Below are 18848 nucleotides of genomic sequence, written 5' to 3' on the forward strand. Positions count from 1 at the left end.
AAAAGTACTAGTTTTTATTGTAAAATATCGATCTTGAGGCAGCAATTATTTGAAGTAGAGAAAATTTGTGTTTTAGTATATTGAATGGATTTTTTTCTCACTGGTTGATGGGATTTCTTCTTCTTCTGGGTGTCACAGAAAACCATATTGTGGCTCTTCTAATAAATCCGTCCACTACAGAGGGAAATCTAGCTGTTAGACATGTTGTGGATTTCCCAGCTGTTTTAGTGTTTATCCCTCATCGTCGGTAGTATGTTCAAGTCCAGGTCTGAGCTGACTCTTCACATGCGTAACTTTGGTGAATGTAAACTTCCCGTAGGTGCGAACGTTTGTCCAGATTTGCAGCCCAAAGTTTGAAATATCTTCACATAAGATGGGTAAAATGTAGATTCTGCAGCTCAGCACATAAAACCTTTCAAAGTAACACGAGGCGACACGGTGTGACAGTGCATTTCTGTGTGTTCCGCCTTAAATAAAAAAAAAAAAAAAAGCTCAGACACTCTCCAGTTGTTTCTGGCTGTTTGCGATTTATGCATTCTGAAGTGTAAAGAGCTCGTGACAGCAGAGACATTTGAACTCTTCTGAACGACGTCTCCTTGTGTTTTGTCCCAACATGTCAACTGAAAACACATCCAAGCAGAGAGGCAGAGCCACAGCACTGAAACGCTGTTTTGTTATGGGTTTTTTTTTTTTGTTCTTGTTGTTGTAGCTTGATAAACATCTTCCTCACCTTCTCCCCTCACACTCCCATTTAAATTATGACTCTTTTCCACCCGCCACGTGAACCTGCTCGCTCCCGAGGTGGTAAAATCAACAGCAGCCGCCTGCTGAACGCCGGTAAATATTTGTCATGTGAGATGAAGTTTTGATGCTCTGGAAAGCAGGCGGGTGACAATCATCATGCCAGAGTCACGTGGAACTGCAGCATAAATCTCAATAGAGGGAAAAGCTGCTGAGATGTGTTGCAAAATGATGCTCTATGATCTGGACGTTAGCTGTTCGTGGGAGGAAGATGCTCTATAACAGGGGCCTGCAACCATCATGACCAATTGAGATGTTTATATTAAAATCAATTTCTACCAAATCAAATTTAACTGGAGCTGCGAAACACGTCTCTCCTTTAATATGAGGCCGATACAGCTTAAAAGGTTTAGTTACATATAGTTTTGATACACGTACAAATGTCTGCATTCGTGAAGTTTGGATTACTGTTGAGGATGGGAAACGTTTCATTTCATTTTCAGCTGTTTTTGGATCTGATTTTAAAGGTTTCAACCTTCTTTTTTTGACAATATAGCCGTTTGAATCATTTTGGCTCTTTTTGTGCTTTTTTTCCCCATTTTATCCATTTTAGTTGTGCATTTTTTTCAAAAGCCCTTATTAGCCAAGAGTTAAAAGTACTCTTGATAAACAAAATCTAAAGTCTAATTTTCTGAAAGCTTTAGGGAGCCACTACAGAAAGGCCACAGACCCACATGTGACTCCAGACTGATGATCTATAAATCTGGATATTAAGTGAACTTACATGAATAAAGAAGCCACAAAAGCACAATTTTTTTTTAATCAATATTTAATACTAACAATGGATTAGATAACAATGGGGTCATTTGCCGTGATGAACCCACAGATAATTCTCGCCCAGCGCAGCAGTTTCCTCTCAGCTCTTCCGACCAATTAGCATCTTTGGGCTCATTAGTTTGTTTTCCAGCTTGTAACCACGTTGACTCGCTCTCTCAGTTTTGGGCTTTCTTCAGACAAACGGTTAGATGAAAAGCGCAAAAAGAAAAATAATTGTTTTAAAAATTAAATAAGTGTAAATAAGTAGCATTTTAGACACTTTTTGATGTGTATTATGCAGCAGAATGCTAGAATAAATGCTTCAGGGACAATTTATCAGGGAAAATTGCAAGAAGACAGCAGCTCAGATGCTTGTCAGATCCTGTGTTTCATCCATCTTCATGTCTTTGGTCCGCACTGCGTTCATATTTCAATCAAACTGCACCGGAGTTCATTTGGAAGCGCATCAGTCCGACTTGGTCCGGTTGTTCGTTTGCACACGGTCGGTTTGGGAAAGTACAAACGCTGAGAGTCGGACCGAGTGTAAACATAACCCCCGTCTGAAGCCCGGGAAGTGAACAGAGAGCTGGTGAACATTTAGCAGCTGAACAAACAAGCCTTTGCTTCAGGAGCATTTGGAAACAAAACCTCGCCGAAGGCAGAATTTCAGACGACACACAGAAAACGCGGCTCCAGAGAAATAATCATGTTGGTTCTCATCTGCTGAATGTGTGAATCAGCAGCTGTTTGCTCACACATTACCCACATAATTTAGTGTTAATATGTCAGGGCTGTTTACATGCTTTTTTCTTCTTTTTTTTCTCCCTGCTGCCACTAAGTGCACAAAAATTGGTTAATGTTGGTTTTTACTCCAAATTGACGACGTTCCTCGAGTTCGGCTGCCCGGAGACATAACGAAAGCATTGATTCAGAAGTTAAAGGCAAGAAGTTGTGGCGTAATTAAAGGTGAATAAGAGGGTGTTTGGTAAAGCTTTGCATAAACGTCCATTTAAAATTCTGGGAGATTTTTAAGAATTGACACAATGCCAATATTAACACTGCGAGAGGTGTGAGGAAAAAGAAGAATTCAAATCACCTACATTTCAAACTTTTTGGGGGTTTTAAGTCGTGTCATATTGTTCTGAAATCGCATTGATGAAATTCAGTTTCACTTTCTTTCTTTTCAACTGTTGTTGAGTTGTTTATGAGTTTGTGAAAGCATCAATGATATGTGCCTGTTGTGGAGCTTCGACGGGGCTTTGCAAACACTGTGTTGATATCGACGAGGTAGTTCTCAGATAAATCTTATTCATACTACATTTTGCCGATGTCGGTTCCACTTTTTATGAGAATGCTGTATCAAGTCTTTATGAACTTTTAACTTCATCTGCTGGTTCGGACTGAAATCTTGCAGGAATAAGATTAGATTGGTGCAGAAATGTGGAGAATAATTGTTCACACAGCCCTGAATGAAGCCACTGCAGAATAGTGCAGCAAAAGAAATACTCACTCATTGTTGGGGAGACAAACTGCATTAACTCCTCCACCCAACAATGCCAGCTGATTCTTCTGGACACAGATACATGACGTCCAGATGCTCGTCGAATTTAGCTGTGATCAGTGTCTCAAATGTCTTGAAAAATGATTTTATTTCTGTTCCGTGTTATTCTTATCAGACCAATGACAGTAAATTGACTTTTACAGGGTTAAATTAATATTTTTAGAAATTACCTTTTGTGCACTAGAACTGGTGGGAAACCATGGAGACGTCGGTATCTTCAGGTGTTCGGTACAAACACATGCAGTATCGACCAATAAGAGAGTTTGAGGTCAGGCCTGCAGGAGGAATATATATATCTAACACAACAATTTTTAAAAAGCACAAGCCAATGTTTTTTTTAAAAAAAGCAAGAACTCCACCTATGTGGAAGAAACCAATAACGGACGGTTTTAACAGAAAACGAGGTATGTGATTGCAAAACGTACAACACTGTACCACAAACTTTTATTAAATTTTTTTATCCACAAGCCTTTTATTTCCAACATCGAAACCACAAAGCTGCTTCAAATGTGTTGATCTTTTGCACGCAAGACACCAAAGCATCATCAGTGAATTCTGTAATATCCCCAGTCTGCCTGAAAATAAAATAACAATGCTTTAAGAAAAAAAGAAAAAAGCAAGAAAATCAAGTTGTTCTCGTGTGAGACAGAAAGGCTAAGAAAGTATGCGGCATCATTATGTATCGTCAGATCTGCAGCCGTGATAGTGAAGAGTGAAGTGGGAGAATTGGTTTGTTGGTATTCCGGTCTGACGCCCGTGTGCCTCTGCGCGGTTTATTGTTATGCGCCATTGTTAACGTTGCATCGGCAACTCTCCAGACGGACAAAAAAATAAAAGTGTGAATATGTTTCGCTGCCCTTCAGACTGGAGTACGTGTCAGCTGAGTCCTAACGCCGTGTGTGGAAGCGGCATCAAGACCAGGATGCTCGACTGCGTTCGCAGCGACGGCAAATCGGTCGACATGAAATTCTGCGAAGAGGTGAGCCTTGCAAAAAATCCTCAAGTGTTTTTTTTTTGTTTTTTTTTCAATCTTCTTTCTTGGGTAGTTCAGCCTCTACTTTCTTTGACGCTAGAGTTTTTCTTAATGACTTAATTACATCACGCATTACTTTGTATTATCTTCCCCTTCCAGTACTATTAAGCCCTCAGTGACATGAAATATTCAGGAGTATTTGCAGGCAGAGATTGTTGCCGTTGCTCCGGGGTGAGCGTTTTATCCATTCAAAATGTGTCTCGGCTCTCTGTAATTGTAGCCGGCGGGCTGTGGCAGAGCCGTCCCCACAGCTATTTAACCCTTGGCCCACTTCATCATCTGGCTCATTCACAAAAACACAAAGTGACAGAAAGGCTTTCACAGCAGCCGTCGTACCCCGACGCCGCCGGCCTGATGCTGCCCGGCACGTCTGAACTTTGCCAGAACAAAGGCTGCCGGGGAATCCGGTACCGGGAGGTTAAGCCACCGTCAGACCGGAACAGATTGAGTTAGCCGCGTAAATGACTGCTGGCAAATGAGTGATTTGGTGTGTTTCCCCGTTCGTTATGAGCCGCAGCTGAAGCTGGAGAAGAAGTGGCAGATGAACATCTCCTGTGTGGTCGAGTGTCCCGTCAACTGTCAACTGTCGGAGTGGTCGGGCTGGTCGGAGTGCTCACAGACCTGCGGACTGGAAGGTAAGGCTCAAAGGAAATGGTGAATAGACTGTAAACATAAGGGGTCATGAATCCATCCATCCATCCAGTCATCCATCCATCCATCCATCCATCCATCCATCCATGATGTCACTCTGTTTAGTGAGGTTAAGAGGTCTGTGTGTATTTAGCTTTAGATGAAACAGAAAAGGAAGCAGATGCCTGATGGGACAGTTGACACCAGTTTGCTCTGGTTTTGGTTGATGTTGGTGTTTTGGGTCACCTTTTGAAGTCACGGGGAACCTAAAACAATAAACAAAAAAAACCCTAAAGAGTCGAGAAGAAAATGTCTAAGCTATATATTCACCAGGACTGAGTTTATATGCGAGCCTCCATTTTTCAACACTGTAGATGTCTTTAATCTGATTATCCTGCAATATCATGGATAAGATAATCAGTCTCAGCACACAATTAATAAGCAGAACCAGATAGGAAGACGTCTTTAACAATGACAGGGACTTCTCTCTCTTCCTTGTGCCTATAGTGCGTTTCTACCACCGCGGTGGTTTCAGTATCAAAGCACTCAGGACGATCCGTCATGGCGATCACGGAAAGTGCTCATCGGTTTCGTATCCTGCCCAAGGGCACTTTGCCACAAGCACAAGCAGTGGAAAACCACCCAAGTCACCGCTGCCCCGTAATTTAAGACGCCAGATGTAATCTTTAGCAGCTTTAGAGTGTTATCAAAAACCTGACTGCTGAACCTTGCACATCGACTGGGTCAGCCTTTTCCTCATTAATTGCACATCATCCCACTCCATTTTCTTTCTTTTTTTTTTACCTCTTCTGCACTTTTCATGAGCTATGGAGAGATTACACTGCAGTAAAATCAAAAGCCAAAGCAAAGAAAGGGAAGAGGGGTAAAGAGCAGGTAGAGTACAGGTTCAGGGACAAAGTAATAAAAGCACATTTACATTAAAGACAGTCTATAAATGTTTTTAAGACGTGATGTAGGAGAGGAGGCTGAATCGACCGGGCTACACTTCCCTGCGCCGGTGGCAAACAGCCAAACCTATTAAAGTCTTGAATTTGCAACAGACAAAAAGGGGCTTATGCTCTTGTACAAATGGAGTTAACCTTTCACCTCACTCATCTGCCGCCGCTTCAGTCGTCACAGAGTCATTCTTCAGGTGGCGAATGGGAACACAAGACGGGGCGGCACAAGATTCTCTAATCCCGGCATGAGATAAGCAACGTTACAGACCGAGACGCTTTATTTGATGTCGGAGGCGCAACGATGAGGCATCCAGCTGTGAGCCATAAACAAAGATATGAAATACTCAATTATTTCCATACACTTTAATTCTTTAGACGCCATGTTTTACTGTCAATGAAAAAAAAATGCTTTCTTTATTTCAATATACTCAAGAGACTTCAAGATTTCTGCAGACTTGCATAGATCAGTGATTAACGGCAACATCCGCTTCATTTAATTTAATTTATTAATTTATTTGAATGGGACAGTGCATATTAATGAACAGACAACCGGTGCAGTAAATATGCCAGATTTTGATGAGGTGGATATTTGTAATTATTTTTGTGAAACAATCATCTGTATTAATACTTAATTATACTTAAATATGACATAATGTGGTTAAAATTATGAAAATTCAAAGTCAGGGCTTTCATATGAAACCCTGCAATCAGTAAAAAATTATAATTAAAACGAAAAAAAAAATTGGGGGGGGCGGGGGGGGGGGATCATGATTTTTACCATAAAGGTTTAATGATCTTAGTTTGAATGGGTGTAAGTCTCAGTTAATATATACTATGGGTTATAACCTTTGATATCAGGACGTGCAAAAGGTGTTAATATTAAACCGTTAATAGGTTGTAGTGGTGGTCATCAGTTCGAGGCCTTTCTGTGCAGAGTTTGCATGTTCTGTTGCTCTAGATTCCTCCTACAAACATGCATGTGTGAGTGTGAGTGACTTTCCTTGTTTGCCCTGTGACGACGTGTCCAGCTGAGTTGCAGCTCCTCTCCTTCTCGGGCTCCAGCGCCAAACAAAAACCCCTGAAGTGGAGGAAGCAGTGTACAGATGATCGATGGACGTTATCAAGTCTAATAAACTGAATCCGATCCCCTCAAGACCATTTAGTAATTTAATTCTCTCAGCAGCCAAACTTTCAAACCCCACCTCAGACTTTTCCTTCCACTTATTCAATTTCTGAAGATGTCGCTAATATTTTTACTTAAAAAGGCAAAAGAGTCATTTCAAATGATAATAAACCACCGTGGCTTGACTCAGCATCTTCAGCTTTGTCACTAGTTGTGGGGAAGTTGTTGGTTTTTTTGCAGCTTGCGCACACAAAAACTTCAAAAAGCACTTTCACGTGCCATTTATCCCGACCCCCCCCCCCTTTTATTTTACCGCTCCACATTTCTGTTTATGTGAATAACTTTTCTCTGAAGTACCAAAGCATGCAATGGTGGAGTAGAAACACTCGCACTCAGCAGAGCAGACTTAATGACAAAAAGTATGAGAGGCTTCCTGCTCCTTCCTCTCAAAGCATTTGAGAGGAAGTGTTTATTTAAGAGAAAGTGTAGCTGTGATGCTAAATGACCGGGGAGGACTCGTCCTCCTGTTGCCTGCTTGTTGTTCCGGCCATTCACAAAAAAAAAAAATGGATTCTGTCCCCTTACAGCATCTCGCTGCTCGAGGCTGCGGGAGCGCTTTGAAGAAGAGGCTCCGCCGCAGCGGTTGGTAAATCACAAGGAATAAGATAAAAGTTTAAAAGAGGCTAAAGAAGCAAGAGGGGACCGTGTGTGTGAAAGGTTCTCCTGTTAGAATAGGACATGAGGTTGTAAGGTTTGTGTGTGGAAAGGCTGAAAGGTGCATTCATGGGTGAGCAGATTTCTGGGGAATGAAAGAGCGAGAACATGCAAACAAATAGACGATTCCAGAGTTGGGCGCTTCGAACCAGGTAGACGTGGCGGTTTGAAAGGATTCCAGGTGATTCACAGTGTCAGTTTAGTACTTACTCAAACTGTCTCTGAGCCTCATTGCTGCAGTGTCCTTATTTAATGGGGAGTAACCCATCGAGTTAATAGACTCTGAGCCATTTTAACTCAAATTGACCAAGAAACAATTGAGATCTTGGAAAAGAGTGAAGGCCATTTAGGAAACCTTGATATAACTGTTTTGCATTGTGAGATTAATGTGGATGAGTTGTTTACAGAGGGAATGAATGACTACATGTTTGGATTAAGTTTAATGTGAGGAAATTAAAGCTATAGAGGAGATATATTACAAAAAAAGAAAAAAGCCCTCCTAACATTTATCAACTGTTGAGAGTGGAGTTTGAGTGCCACTTAATTAGCCACTCGGCTATAAAAGTAATTACTTTTTTTTGGAAGTGCTGGTGTTTGGCACAGTGTGTTGATTCAAATAAATTACATGAATATCCCAGGAAGGCAGTAAAGCACATATGATGTCATTTTAATTCTGAATTTATAGAGTTAATTGCACACCAAGAAATGACTGTGTTGTATTTTGGTGCTGTTTAAATAAAGTTTAATTGAATTGTTTAGAGGACAGAAAGCTTCAGCCATCATTCAGTGACTCAATACACCACCTTGTGGTGCAAACCTGTATTGCAAGGCTAAACGGAAAAAAGTCTTTAGGATTTTTTATTTTTTTTATTCAGCTGATTATTTGAGGTTATATTGATTAAAATTAAACATAAGAGTATATATTCATACTTTTAAGTGCGCGACATATTTTTTTAATTTTCATTGAAAAGTAACGCCATAGCCACCTGATTACACTTCCTAATAAAATAAATTATCCAGGGAAAAACTACTAAAAAACTTCCACAAAAGCAAGAATATGCAACAATGGAGAGGAGAAACAACCTTTTACAACAACTTGTATGAAAATGGTTTTCAAAGTGTGGTGCGGTACGATACCAGAAAAGATCTAGACCAGGCATGTCAAACACGTGTTAGTCACCCACAGGTCTTATATTAATATTGGTATATATATGTTTTTGAGCAGAAATTATGATAAAAGAATAGAATTTACTGGAAATGTAAAAGAAAGCCATAATGATATCAGGTACAACAGTTGCCTGCTGCATGTGAGAACGTACCAGATATTCAAAATTCAAGATTTATGCTTTTTAATGCCTTTGAATCCTTAAAAAAAACATTATCTTAGGAATCCTTGCATACAACAATTACTTAACAATTTAAGTATTATATTACATTATCTTAGGGATCCTTGCATACAACCAAGAATTACTACGGAAGGGATGAAGATCAAGCTGAAATCTTCCTGCTTTTGCAGACTTAACACAGACGTTATAGATAGCTCTGTTTTCTCACAACAGACACAGTAAAGTCATCCAGCGTGACCATATTTTCACCTTAAAGATTTTGAGGGCAAACGTCATAAAAACTTTTTTTTATCTGAGTAAAGAAGAACATTACAGCTCACTCAAGTCTAGACAAGTTTATGATTTCACAGGACCTTCACCCTCAGGTTATGTTTTACAAGCATCAAACATAGATTTTGTCAAATTACTGACCTCTTCAATCGAGGGATGTTTGCAGGTAAACATGTGGGGGAAGTTGGAAAGTCACTGATTTAATTCCATGTATTTATTTGAAATTCGCTTTTCACTTCTGGATTGAAACAAGTCTGTGGTATCTGATGACGGTTTTCCCGTGTGTGATTCCAGGTAAGATGTGGCGGCAGCGCTCGGTGGTGCAGCCCTCGCAGGGCGACGGGAGGCCGTGCCCGTCCCAGATGGAGCAGTGGAAGCCCTGCCCAGTGCGGCCATGCTACCGCTGGCAGTACAGCTCCTGGTCCGAGTGCCGCGTGGAGGTGAGTCGATGCGTCACGACATAATTCCATAATCCGAGCACATTAAATATTAATACCCGTATCGACCTCAGTCTGTCGGCAGCTAGAAACGCGGCTATGACAGGCCTCCGGATCAATACGCGTAAGAGTTCCAGCCAAAAGGAGGAGTTTGGTTTGCAGGGATCTCTGCACCTGGGAAAAAAAAGAAAAAGTAATGGAGTCTTTAGTATTGATGAACAAGCTCATCAAATCCCTGCTCAGAAAGTTATTTCGAGAGACGGACAGTGCAAATCAATCTAATGCATCTTTAATGCTGATACATTACTGTAAACCAAAACCTCTGCCAAGAAAAATGTGGCGCTTTACTTTGCGTGCTCCCGGGTTAGATTAATAACACTTTATGACAGAGAGTGAAACTTTCCAAGCGTGGGTCTGCTTTTATGGGCCAGATACAGAGACAGGCCATCAGTTATAATTCATTTAGATAATTTGTTCGGCTTAATTAACTCTCTCTCCTTGATCTCCTCCTTTATTATTCATACTGAACAGAGACAGAAAACTTATGCTTTTCTCATCCTGGCTGGTTTAGCTGTGCCGGTGTCTCCATTCATTCTGTTAAAACCAGACATGAGCTTTCTTTTTGTACCTTTTTTTTTTTTTTAAGTACTTTCCGATGAAGAGATCTTAGATTTTACCGTTTACATGCCCACTGAATGGAGCGATCACATTGAAGAGCAGGTCTACATGCACCTACGACATCTGATTCAGTCAACGGATCAATCCCATAATGCTTTGCAGTGTGACGTTGCAGTTTGTGATATTTGCGACGAGTCATCGGACTAATCAACCTTCATTTCTTTATTCTGAACACGTGAATCACAAAACGCCGGCTCAGAAAAGGAGAGAAAATTAGGAAAAAACACCCAAAACCATATAAAAATTATTTTTTTTATATTTACTTCGCATGGAGTACAAGGTAACCTTTAATACTTACTTACTCATAATAGCAAGTATAGAAAATAAATACTTATATTGTTGTATCATATATTCTTAATTTCTCAGTCTATTGTATACCACAACGACTTCAACTATTACTACTGAGACTACTACTACTACTACTAATAATAATATTGATGATGATAATAATAATGATAATAATTACAAGTCCTATATTTATATTTTTAACATATCAATTTTTAGAAAATGATTCAGACATTGATCAAATGGGTATAATAATATATGAGGTACTATTTAAAATGGATTCTAATATGAATGACTTTCTTTTGTTTTCATCTAAATTTACTTCAAACGTTTCTACCTCCATCTCCCTTCGACTGATCAATTATTCACTGGTCAATTATTATGTTCATGACGTAAATCAATAAACTGCTTTCTGACCATCATGACCCAAAATAGTTGGGCCCATAGCGTCGTCTGCGTCCGTCTCAGATTGCAGCTTTAGAAAGCCGCTCATTCATATTTCATGCCGTTAATGTTTTTATGCACTTTGTAAAAAGCATCAATAGAGAAGAAAAAAACTAAAACATTATTTATCATCAATCCTGTTTATTGTGATTCGGACACAAGATCGTTACTTGAGGTCACAATCTCGGCTACTTAAAGTCATCAGTTATGGTGGCAAACAGCCAAACGTCCATTAACTCCCTCCTCCAACTGTGCTGACTCACCATCCTTCATCCTTCGTTCTTCTTCTGTGGTGCTGCCAGAGCGTGGTGTGTGGACACGGCACCCGCTACAGGAACCTGTCCTGCTCCGTGTCGGACGGCTCCGGCGACGGCGACGGCAGCCTGGTGGAGGAGGAGCTGTGCAGCAGCCTGGAGCTGGCCGTGGACGGAGACAAGCAGATCACGCTGAAGGAGGCCTGCACGCTCCCGTGTCCAGGTAATCACACCTGGAGGACACGTCCACATGTGACCTCTGCAGCGGCTCCATGACATTTTCGGAAACTTATTTATTAACGTTTTGCTTACATTTTATGTTTGTCTCCATACCACACTGATTTTCAAAAATGTTCTAATCGCCAGGCTAAAAACAGCAACATAGAGTGAAATAGTTAAAACAGATGAAATTGTGGGCGCTGCCAATTTCGGGGTGATAAAATGGGTAAAACTACTCAAATAATGATTTTTAAAAAAAAACACAGTGCAAATGGGTAAAATGAAATGATTAAAATTGGTAGTACAGAATTTCTTTTTTCCAGGAAAATTAAATAAAGAAAAATAGGTAAAGGAAAAGAAATGAAAATGGAAAAAGAAGTAAAAAAGAAAACCGTGGGTAAGGACAACAAGAAAAAAGGTAACAAGGGAAGAAAAAAAGACGAGTATCGTAAAAACTTCTCTAACCACAGTAGCTATAAATAGTTAAACAACGAAAGCGGCTAAAATAGCCAAGATGCATAAAATGGCCAAAGCAGGAAAATCTATTAAAAAGAGGAACAATCTTTTTTTTTTTTTTAAATGGCCACAAGAGCAGAAATGTAATAAAATATCTCAATTATACACTTTATAAATGCAACCTTTTTGTTTATACAGTGATTTCTTTTTTAGATGTTTTTTTTCTTCGTTTCAGGGAATCTACTATTTGTATTTAGTGTTAAATTGCCAAAACGGCTCTTTTGATCATAAAGGTTGGAGTCCCCTGGTATACATGCACTGAATTCTGATTTATTTTCAAGTTAATGGAGTCTTGTCGACACATTTTAAAGAAATTTTAATTTTAAAAATCCACTTTCAGCCGGGCTGTCCGACTTTTACAGTGCTTCACACATAAATGAAATAATTCTTTTACAAGTCCTACTTTGTATTGCCAAACTGCAAAAGTCAGTGGGAAGGCGAAGCGACAGCTGACACTAATAAGTGGTTTGATATAGATATCACAAAGCAGCCGGTATTAATACTCCCGCTTCACGTCGGGTTGTTATTTCTAACCACTGGTGCTCGGCGTCTATTTATGACCTGTAAAATCCGAACCAGCAGCTCCACTGAAGGCAGACTGAAGGAGCTAAATTACATTACATAGCGTTGAATAACTGCTTTTTAAAATAGAAAAAAAATCTGAGTCATGTAAACGGCAGCGGCTCGGAGAGCTCCTCGAATAACGACTATATCCGGCCTGCATTTGAGTCTATTTCCTTCCCAGTTCTTATCCATTCCCCCAGTTTTCTCGGCGTCTATCTCGAGTTCTCACCAGGCATCAGCTGAGCTAAAAGTCACAGCTTTTTTTCCTTTCGCCTCACACACACGAAAAGCATAAAGCAGAGCAGGCCTCCCACCAGGCGCGCACCAAAAGTGTTGGGCCGAGCCGGAGGCGCCGCTGTCAGGGGCTGTTTTCTCTTTTATGTGCAGCGCACACACTATTTGGACCACCTGCTCCAGCCGGCCAAATAGACCAAGAGGCGAGTCGAAATGAAAGCTGTGACCCCGGCAATTGAATCTGTTTCCATTTGTACGACGGAGTAAAACAGAGGACGAAGTGATTCAAATGCACACATGGAGATAAAACGGTAAAAAAGAAAAGGGAGGATGCAATCAATAATCTGTGTGGGTGAGATAACAACAAAAAAACAACAACCCTAAAGGCTTGAAAAAAAGAGACAAGATGGAAAGTGATGATACAACAGCAGTGAAAAACAATCTGCTGCATTGTAAATGACAATAGAGTGTGGATTTTATGCATGTATTTGCATGTATTCGCTTTATGTGAATGACGATGCTGAGAGGCGAGAGAGATATTTGTTCAGTGGTGGTACATTTAAAAAGTTCTTTACATAAGAGAATTGCTGTGTCAAGCAGATATTTTATTAGAAAAAAATAATCGTAAACGCAGTCTGAAGTTTCTCACTTTTAAATTAAACGTAAACAAATCAATGTTTCATCTCAAATCTATTAACTTTCTGCTTTCATAAACCTCCAAAGTTAGAAACATTTACCACCACGTTGCATTACATCTCGGCATTCGTCTTACATTACCAGTGTTCACCACAAGATGGTGCATTGAGTCAGATACAAAAAAAGTGAAAGAAACGATATACCTGGAAAAACAATGTGAGCCTTGTTACAACTATCCATTATACAACCAAAATGCACAGAAAGCTAGACGGAAGACAGCAAAAGTAACTCACTACTGCCACCCAGTGCTCAGCAGTAGAACGACATAGTGCAACTTTAAGAAAAGCCCAAAGTAAAACCACACATAGTTTCAAGTGGTTAAAGTTGCGATATTTACACTATATGTTGTGTTTATCTTAATTTAGCTGCACAACTTTAACAAAAATGTGGCAATACCACAATTTGAAATCACTTTGATATAAAACAATTTTTCTTGATATTCAATTTATGAGCAGATTCGTGGTCGAGAGCGAACCAAAGTCGGGTTCCTCACTCAATGATATAATTCATGTGGGATGACTTGAATCATTTGGTTAATGGCGGTAAGGATGACTGGAGTCTGAACTTTCCCAGGATCCAATAAAGAGCAGGACACTGCAGCTAATGTTGCTATAAAACCGTTACTAACCGGCACATGCGAGGAAATGCACGGTGAAAGTGCTGGTGGTGTACAGGGATTTATTTTAATGTTAACCCTATAAACTAATGCGCTTAATCAATTAATGATTTTCTTCTTAGCCTCTGAAGTCGGGATCAATTACTATTTCTGGTAGTAAGCTAGTTAGCAAGGCATGCTAACGAATACACGAATTAAGACGCTGTTTAATCAATCTTTTCTGAGAGTTTTCCATCATCTATGCTGTTTAATCCAATTCAGGATTGTTGGAGAAGAGCCCAGCTAACTATGGGTAACAGCAGGGATTGGATCAGCTTGGGTTCAAACCGGGGGATTTCTCTCTGTGAGGCGAGCGTGCAGTTTGAAGCATATATTTTTGTCTTGGAAATTTTCCATCTCAGCCACCTAAAAATAATACTTTTAAATCTGTTGATTTTAATTTATTAGATCTTGTTTTGTACTACTTTTTTTTGTACTTTCTTGTCTCATCTTAACTCCACGAAAGCTTTCGTTGCATTTTGCGCGTCCGTTCATACGACGATGTTGATCGGAGTCTGTGAAAATGCAATTTTTTGAAAACGCTCCGATTCCGTCTTTGTGTAAATGAGGGGGAAACTGAACTTTTCTGAAACACCACTACTGCGCACATAGTAAAAAGTTCTACACATGTGCGAGTAGATGGACAATAACAATGGCGGCTTCCACAGTGTCATGAGTTCACAGTCACAGTAATAACAATCCAACTTTGTCGTCTTTCCACACGGTTGTCCGTGTACCCGCCGTTGTTATTGTCAATAGCCTGTGTTTGTGTGTGGTTTCGTTACAACAACAACCGACAGTGCCACCTCGTGGCCTGGCATGCTAACTACATAATTTTCAACATTTCTACGGACATCGTTTTCAAAACGACACTTTTCAATCGATGTGTTTTCACTTCAAATGCTGTCATGTGAATGGGCTCGAAGCCTGTTATCATATGTTGGATAAATAAACTTTCAACAAATCAAAAATAAAATCGTTACCTAATTTATTTTTAAAAAATCGTCGTTGTACTCTGTTGATTTATTGCTTTTTTCATTCTGACAACCTACAACAAAGCATATTTTCACTCAGCACTGCCACCCATCCCAAAAAGTGGTACTACAAGACATTGAAATTCCCTTCCCTGAGGTATAGATTATAGTTCTGAAGCAGATTAAGAAGACCTGTGTGTAGAAACAGACTTATGTCGATGCCATGTGTTGTTCGGAGGATCCTCCCCTCCTACTGAAGCTTGTTAGTGTTGCCATGTGTGCGCACATTTTCAGCCTGAGTAACCCCAGCAGGTAACAACTCCTCAAACCTGGCAGAATCTGTCCACCATCAGCCAGCACAGGATGCCTTTCTCTTTTTTTTTTCTTCTTCTTCTTCGTTAATATTGGGCAGTAATTATGTTCCAGCACACTCTTTTATGCCGTTGCTGGACATCTGTTGTGATTTACATGATGTGGGATATTATACAGCACACAGATGCAGACTTTTATTTAATCGCTGCTCGTGGTCGAACGTTTTACCGCCGTCTGGTTAGCAGAGCGAGCAAACAGTCTGGTGTTGGTTTAATGTAAGAGGGTTGAATGTAACCGTCCTCGCAAACATCAATCAGGCTCCGGGGAGCAGTCGCTGCTCCGCTCCTTTATGGACACATCCTGGGCTTCAAAGGGAGGATTCATTATGTATTAATGTGATTACATCTTCTGCTGCTATCTTCAACCGATTAGAAGAAGACAACAATCATTCGTCATTTCCTGGATTCTGAGAGGTTTTTTTCTCTCCATTTTTTCACATTTAAGATTTTATATTTACCTCATTATCATTAGACGTCTTTCATTCAGTCAGATTCCTGATGCATTTTGTTTTTAAGGAAACATGTATGCATGGCTTACATTGTGAAGCAACTTTTTCAAGTGAAAACAGAAAATGCAACTTTTTCACAATTCTGCCTTTGCACATGCGCACCATGGTCGTAGTTATTTGTCCTACACATCCATGAGTTGAACAATAACAACAACGGCGATACAATGCATCAATAAATGCAGATTATCTTCAATTTACATTCAAGTTATTGGATAGCTTTCAATATAATTTAACCAGTAACCAATAGGAACTTGGTTTTAGTTTTCTCTTGCAACTCATCATACTTTGCTTGAATAACAGCTTCCATTTGAGAATTGATGGTTGGTGTCTAACTCTCACATTACCTGAGGGCCACTTGAGAAACTCTCTCAGAGGGTTGATTGAACACCGGACTGGAGGAAATTGTAAGTTTTTGCACCCTGAAGTTGAATAACTTGTTTTTCCATCCCCCATTTGCTCATAACCTGCATATTACTGTGCAGGATGGAAGTAATGTCGCTCAGGATCAGATTCACACAGTTACAGTCCTTTGCGTGTTTACAAGAGATGGAAAATATCAACAAAAAAAAAACCAAAAAAAAAAACATATATATATATATATATATATATATATATATATATATATATATATATATATATATATATATATATATATATATATATATATATATATATATATATATATATATATATATATATATATATATGCTGTTCTGTTGGTTTATAACCAGAATTACATGCATATGATGATGATAATGATGATGGTGATGATGTGCAATAATTTCAGTGCAACCTCAATACACTGTTCTTATGCATTTTGGCAACTTACCACTTTATTACTGTTTACTGTGCGTTTTTTCTTTTTATACTTTTACTGTTTGTTTTTAGACTCTTTTATATAACTGTTTTTAAGTGTTTGTGTCTTAAGTGTCTGAGACATTTGCAAAAAAATTTTGTTTCTATCTATCTATCTATCTATCTATCTGTCTGTCTATCTGTCTGTCTATCTGTCTGTCTGTCTGTCTGTCTGTCTGTCTGTCTGTCTGTCTGTCTGTCTGTCTGTCTGTCTGTCTGTCTGTCTATCCTGTGCACAGCTGATATATAGTAAAGAAGCATATATTAATATATAATATACATGAAACATGTGGAAAACAATATAAAACAGGACCCAGTTGACGACACTTCATATATTCTTCAGCACAGCAGCACTAAAACAGCAGAATATCAGCTCAGGAGCGAGGATCTCAAGCTCCAGTTCGGGGGGAAAGTCTGTAAAAGTAACCGTGACAGATGGGATTATCACCTCAAAAGGTTGAGCGTGATGAGTTGTTGTCAGGTTTTGTGACGGAGGCTTGTCAGCCGCTGGGTTTGATGTGTTGTCTGCAGAGCAGAGACGGGTGAGACGGTGTCAGCCGGACGGCGCCCGTCAACCCCCAGCTCAGACGCCCTCAACCCCGCCCACAACCGCAGCACTCATCATTGCACATCGCACCCAGCCTCCCGTTGTGTTCTTTTGGGTAAATAGGACACAAGATTTCTGTAAGGAAGATAAAACGTAAAACAAGATGACGGGGAATTGAACCAACCCCAATTTGTGATTCAGCTTGATCACAGAAGTCTGCTTCCACGTAGTTCAGCTTAAATATAAATCTGTTATTTCCAGTGTCAGCAGTCCCTGAAGGGGGGATTATTGTTCCTCGCCTCTGCCAGAGAGACAAAACAAAAAACGCAGGAGTTCATTTCCAACGTGCTCCTCATCTATTTTGGCTCATCATTCGCAATCGCTCATCTTTCAGGAAGAGAAGAGGGGAGAGAACGGGAAAAAACATCCCACATCTCATTTAGAAGAACCTCCAATTGATTTTGAAGTTCATGAGTTTTGTGAGGCATGAGTTTCCACTAGTGTGTGCGGGGAAAGTCTCATCAGATGGAGATGCAAAACTCTGAGAAATTCTGCCCCAGATTATAAGTCGGTCCAACCTTTTCTGCCAAACTGCTCAAGTATCAAACAGCAATCAGGAGCTTCCCTGTGCAGTGCAGGGAGGCACGGCGGCACCGTTTGGGTGGAAATTCAAGGGTTTGGTTTGTGCAAAACCGAACAGAAATGCTGGCGGCTCGTATCACCGACACACACAAAGAAAACTCACACTTTCATGCACTGCCACTCTTGACCCGCGTGGTTATAGCCCCTCCTCACCTCCCCGCTGTGTGATGAGCTGCAGTTACAGGCTGTGATCAAAACCCAGCCGCACTTCATCTTCAACCTGCACCGTGGAACTTATCCAAATGTAAAGATAAATCCTCCAACCGATTAAAACTGTTCCCAGCTATAGATAAATTAGGTTAAAAAAAAAAAGTGTTGAAGATCACATTTCCACTGCAGACACCCACACTGAAGCTGCAATGCAGACATACGTATTTGCATGGTTCAAACACAAAAATACAGACATCAGAGCTCAAAAAGAGAGATGGAGGATAAAAGTAATACAAGATTATGATTATTATTACCAGGAGTGACTCCGGGGTGAATTTAGATGTCATATCTCCTCGTCTCGAGTTCCTCATGTTGATCTATTTTTTGGTCAAGAGCCGCAGTGCCTGAGGAGCCGAGCCCACACAGAAAAATCCAAAGATTCAAAATCTGAGTCGAGGTCAGTCGTCTCTGGATGAACTTTACGGGTCATTTTCCACCCGTTTGTGAGAGTCCACAATGATCAGTTAACACCAAAGAGACGCCAGAGGGATGTAAGAAGTTCATGAGGCCTATTTGAACCAGCTGAGTGGGAGAGTTTCACTTATTTTAGTTTGATTATGTCCAG

General features: G+C 40.1%; 1 protein-coding gene across 1 annotated transcript in view; it reads left to right on the forward strand.

Moving 5' to 3' along the window:
• thsd7ab (thrombospondin, type I, domain containing 7Ab) overlaps positions 1-18848 on the forward strand; it is a gene marked incomplete at both ends in the record, with an annotated part of 203187 nt that overhangs the window by 166409 nt on the left and 17930 nt on the right. The window contains 4 exons of the mRNA XM_080471110.1: positions 3982-4097; positions 4669-4786; positions 9488-9633; positions 11340-11514. Coding sequence (XP_080327236.1) covers positions 3982-4097; positions 4669-4786; positions 9488-9633; positions 11340-11514 — 555 coding nt within the window. The remainder of the gene's footprint in view (positions 1-3981; positions 4098-4668; positions 4787-9487; positions 9634-11339; positions 11515-18848) is intronic.

This window comes from Lipophrys pholis (assembly GCF_963383615.2).
Source record: "Lipophrys pholis genome assembly, chromosome: 9".
Lineage (NCBI taxonomy): Eukaryota > Metazoa > Chordata > Actinopteri > Blenniiformes > Blenniidae > Lipophrys > Lipophrys pholis.